This window comes from Pagrus major, chromosome 3, assembly GCF_040436345.1.
Source record: "Pagrus major chromosome 3, Pma_NU_1.0".
Classification (NCBI taxonomy): Eukaryota; Metazoa; Chordata; class Actinopteri; order Spariformes; family Sparidae; genus Pagrus; species Pagrus major.
In genome coordinates this window covers 3310522-3315838 of record NC_133217.1, presented here as the reverse complement: position 1 = coordinate 3315838, position 5317 = coordinate 3310522, and the positions used below count along the sequence as shown (strand labels likewise).

General features: G+C 40.1%; 2 protein-coding genes across 2 annotated transcripts; both read left to right on the top strand.

Moving 5' to 3' along the window:
* Positions 1-1054: 1054 nt before the first annotated feature.
* On the top strand, positions 1055-2400 carry LOC140994125 (major histocompatibility complex class I-related gene protein-like). The gene is made up of 3 exons (XM_073463696.1): positions 1055-1133; positions 1439-1705; positions 2108-2400. Exons 1-3 carry the CDS (start codon positions 1085-1087, stop codon positions 2398-2400), a joined length of 609 nt encoding a protein of 202 aa, XP_073319797.1. The 5' UTR covers positions 1055-1084.
* Positions 2401-4047: 1647 nt separating this feature from the next.
* LOC140994124 (major histocompatibility complex class I-related gene protein-like) lies at positions 4048-5086 on the top strand (the record flags this gene model as incomplete). The annotated part of the gene is made up of 3 exons (XM_073463695.1): positions 4048-4363; positions 4461-4562; positions 4982-5086. Coding segments are annotated over 3 exons (468 nt in total), but the record flags the coding sequence as incomplete, so codon positions are not given.
* Between the last annotated feature and the right edge of the window lie 231 nt (positions 5087-5317).

Sequence of the window (5317 nt, the reverse complement as noted above, 5' to 3'; positions counted from 1 at the left end):
ATTGACAATGACAAACAATAGACCAGTTATATGTGTCGATGCTGGGAACACACTGCTAGCCCTCTGTAGCCAATGGGAGGGAATTTAGAGAAAAACATAGCGGACCGGACCAGACCGGCCCACATTGGGTCAACGGCCCACCGGGACGATGCCCGGTATGCCAGATGGCCAGTCCACCCCTGGCTTTAGGCTTGTTGGACATATATTCATTATTTTACTGTAACATATTGCACAATAATATCTACATGTAATGCAACAGTATGACAGGTTTGATGATAACACACAGGCTTCTTGGACTTTTAATGCTCAAACTGTTCAAATCAAAGAGGTGTTGTGGTGCTTAGACTCCAGTCATAAAGGCCACCAGATGTCAATATGCTGCAGCGTTTGAAGCCCAAAAGCTCCATAAGGCTTCATCCGCCTCTCTCTAGTTCAGACTCAACTGAATTAGTGACTGTACAGAATGTATTGGGGTGGGGAGGGGGTGAATCTACCGTCTCATCTGATAAGAAAGCGAGACCATCCAGCATTACTAATGTTTTTCTTTGGACCCTCCCCCAATATCTCAAAACAGTGTATTTATGACAAGAATGACAACATGGTGAAAATACAGCAGCTCTATTTTTGAATAAACAGCTGTTGAATAAATGATTATTAAATGCCCAAGATGTGCAGACAGAAGCTTTGTTATATGGGCTATTCACTCCACACAGGACACCAAAGAGGAACGATCAGATATGAGTTGGATCAAGTGATGTTGAACTTAAAGACAGACTCAAACAAAACAAAGTCTTCAGTCAGACTCAATCTCTGACTCGAAGCTGTTTTGATCCGTTTTTTGTTTTTTTTTAATCACCATAGTTATGTGAAAAAAGGAAGTGAGGGAGTTCAGTGGAAAAGCTGATGACACTGTTAACACTTTACTGTATGTGAGGGGTGTTGGTGAGGACTGGATCACTTGTAGGCGGTCTGGACTATTTTTCTTCTCAGGACAGAAACACTCTCACTTCTCTCTGCCAGGACAAATAACAGTAAACAGCTGATCCAGCTCGGTCCTTCACTCAGTCGTCTTCATCAAATCAAGATGAGAACGTTATTGTTGTTGCTTCTCTTCTGTCACGTTTCATCACCAGGTAAGATCACATTTTAAATCTTTAAACTCTTTAACTCTTTAAACCACTGGACTCTTTTGCTCAAAGTTTAGTTTCACCTTTGCTTCAACTTGATCAGACTGTTTTAACTGAATCATACTGTTTTCATCATATTTCTGAGTGTGTATTCATACTGAATGGAGGCTGTTTGTACTGCACATTACATTTAAAACTTTTGCATTGTGTTCCTTCACAGCAAACACACACACTTCATATCATATTTATATTTTCACTTAGCATCATATTTATATTAGTGTTATTTATAAGCTCCTTTGTTTGTCCTGCAGTGCTACACTCACTGAAGTATTTCATAACTGGATCAACTGGAATCCCAAACCTCCCAGAACTTGTGGCAACACTAGAAGTTGATGAACTTCTGGTGGGGTCCTGTGACAGCAACAAAAGGCTGGAAGTAAAACTGGACATTGTTAAATTATTCCTCACAATGCATCCTGAGCAGTTGGAGTGGTACAGACAATGGTGTTTCCACATTTTGCCAAACTCCATCAAAGCCTCCACTAACAGTTTGATGAGTCTCTACAACCAAAGTGGAGGTACAGTATGTAACATGTTACAGCCTGTTCTAATTTTTTACTGTCCTGCATCTTAGTTGTAAAGTGACCCAGGGCCTCAAGATACCAATCAGTTCAAACTATAACATCATTTTACACATAAGCTGAAATAGAGATTCATGTAAAGCAAACCATCATATCAGTTTGTCTTCAGTGGTCCAGCCACTACCTGTCATTCATCATGTCAACATTAATCAGCTGCTAGTTAGACTTGTTGCTGAAGCTGTTAAACACAAACTACTGATAATAATCTGATGATTCATGAACGCACACGACTAAAAAAATAGCAGTCGTCACACAATGTACAATGTTTTTAAGATCATCTTTCCACTGAATGTTTCATCTGCGAATCAGTGTTAATTACAGTCTCTGTCTCTGTCTCAGGTGTCCATGTTTTACAAGAGGCAGGAGGCTGTGAGTGGGATGATGAGACTGAAGAGGTCAAAGGTTTCGTTCAGTTTGGTTATGATGGAGACGACTTCTTGGCATTGGATCTGAATACATTGACATGGATCGCTCTGAGACCTGAGGCTGACATCGCCAAACCGATATGGGACGCTGATAAAAATTTAATCAAAGAATATAAGTCTGCTTTGACTCAAATTTTTCCAGAGTTGCTGAAGACATATGTGAAATATGGGAGGAGCTTTCCGCTGATAACAGGTAGAATCACCTGACCTGATGTAGTTTATTAAACAGTGATCTTCATATAGGCTGCTCAGACTGAACTGTCATTGTATTATTAATCCAACCTGTCTGACATCACCTTTTTTTGTAGTGGTTACATTTGTTTTAGTCCTGACCAATCACAGACATCTTTGAGTGACATTAGGAAAGGTTTTAGGGAAGTGAAGTTTACACAGTTTCAGTGTTTCAAAATAGAAATATTTCCCCTGAACATTGACACTGTGATTGACGACCTTACTGTGAATCATAAGAACAGACAGACATTGTTCTTCTCTGACTGTAGTGAGTGTCTTTAGTGGTGGTGTAGCTCCCTCCTCTGTCTGTATACAGATCATGTGGAGGCTGTGTAGCAGATGTGTTGTTATGTACCCTGTCATTATTACACTGTGGTCTGGATACATGGATCACATTACTTGGCCACCATCAACACTGTCCTTCTGCTTTTTAAAACATCAATATTTAGTCGGCCGACGCTATCACAAACTGTTGCAGGTGTAAATTTTAATTACAAAGTACAAAAAATATGAATACAGTTCAAGAAAAAGAGAAGATACAAACAAGATAAACTTTCCAAAATGTTGGTATTTATAGGCAAAATTCAAAGTATTCTGCTCTCATATCCTCATATTCTTCACATTTTAAGAGGAAGTGTATCTCTCTCTCCTCGCCTGTGGTGCAGTGACCACAGACTCTTTCCTCTGTTGGCAGCCACGACTTCTTGTGTCGTCCTTCCTCTGTGGTTGGACTGTGGTCACTGAGTCTGTTTGGTCAGGATCTGTCTCTGCTTTGTACCTCTGACAGTAAAGAGATTATCTGCTCATTTGTATTCATGGTTTAGCGACTGATAGCAATTAAGTTTGTTCTGAGTTTTAGTTGATTTGTCCAATGTTCAGAAGGCATCTTTTGTTAATTGAATAAGTTGATTTGCTCTGATTGGTGGCTGGAAAGCAGTGCTGGTCTGAGGTTGAACAGTGTTGGTTGATCAGTAAGTCTCTGGACCAGCTGACAGAAGGGGATCTTTTCTGGACTCAGTTCTTGGGTTTGGAGCCCTCAACACTGAAAGCTCAGTGCTGAGGGTCGGTTTAAAATGTGACCAAAATTCACAAGTTTTAATGTTAATAATCAATTGGTAACGGCCTAATTCTGCCCTGCATGAAATGGTTGGTGTTTTTCTGTGGAGGTTTAATTTGTCCCTACAGCATGTAGTTCTAGTGTCATCCTGATAACTGAGCAGAACCCAGAAGTCCCATTTAACTTAAAATGTGACCAGAGACAGGAGAGTTGACTGACGAGGACACGCATGCACATGGGCGACATGATTCACATCATGCTGCTGGTTTCACACTATTCCCCTGATCAACAGTTTGCAGCAGTGATGCCAAGAAACATAGTATTGTAACATAATAGTCAGTGCAGACGAAGCCTGCTAGCAAGTAAAAAAGGATGTATATGATGCATCATTTTTAATATTTTAAAAGGTTTGCAGATGTTTCTTGAGGAACAAAATGTATCCAATACATTTGTTCAACATTTGCTTGGAAGCACTTTCACACCTCCTGTTATTGATTCCAAATTGAATTTCTTCATCTTTCTTTTACCTTGTTTCTTTTCCTCTCTCTCCTCTTTAATATCTCTCTCTTTACTCTCCAGAGCTTCCCTCAGTGTCTCTCCTCCAGAAGACTCCCTCCTCTCCAGTCAGCTGCCACGCTACAGGTTTCTACCCTCACAGTGCCTCACTCTTCTGGAGGAAAGATGAAGAGGAGCTTCATGAGGAGGTGGACCACGGAGAGATCCTCCCCAACCACGATGGAACCTTCCAGATGAGTGTTGACCTGAACCTTTCATCAGTCACACCTGAAGACTGGACGAGGTACGACTGTGTGTTTCAGCTCTCTGGTGTGAAGGAGGACATTATCACCAAACTGGAGAAAGATCGGATCAGGACCAACTGGGGTAAGAGTGAGATCAGAGGGTGCTGAAGGGGAGTGCATGGGAATTCATCTTGAAAAAAACAATAACAGTAATAATAAACTATTATTGTATTCAACAGTGAAGCCCAGTGACATGACCGTCCTCGTCACTGCTGCAGTGGTTGTTGTTGCTCTCATTCTCATCGGTGCTGCTGGATTCATTGTTTACAAAAAGAAGAAAGGTGAGAGAGAAAAAGGAAAGATTTCACTACTTTGATTTCAGTCTGTGAGTTGATTTTTTTATTCAGGTTGCAAAATTAAAACAAGCATCAGGGAAAGTAAATACAGTCAGCACTAAACAGACTGAGTATAAACAGATACTCAGTCTGAGTGAGTAGAAGAGAGGAATAAAGTGACTAAAGATAATCTGGCATTTACAACTGTGACTGAAATGATTTGTCTTTTGTTTTGATTTCAGCCATTAGCCCTCCATCTTGTAAGTAAAACTTACTTTGGTTCTATTTCAGCTGATCTGACTCACACTTCGTGTTTTAGATTAACAAATGTTTCACATTATTGTGCAGATGAACCTTTTCAACACTGTTTCCTGTATTTATTGTTTCTAAAAGTTCAATATGGGATGTTTGTGTCTGACCTGCAGCTCCTGACAACAGCGCAGAGTTCTCTGAGCAGCTGAATCCAGAGACCTGAATGACAAACACACTCAGTGACTCTCCTGGTGTCACTTTATTTAGCTTTGCAGAACTAAAGACAGTAAAAGATGGCTTCTTGCACTTTAAGTACAGCTATATAAAAAGTACTGATTGAAGAGGTGGGACTGTTCTATGTTCTATGACTCTGATTGGTTGTTTTATTAATTGTCGTTTTCTGTCGAATTCATATTTCAAAACAATCAGGGGACATCCTATGACCAGACTTTAGTTACAAACTATTCTAACTCTAACTTTACAACTTGTATTAGCTTTTTACTAATAGA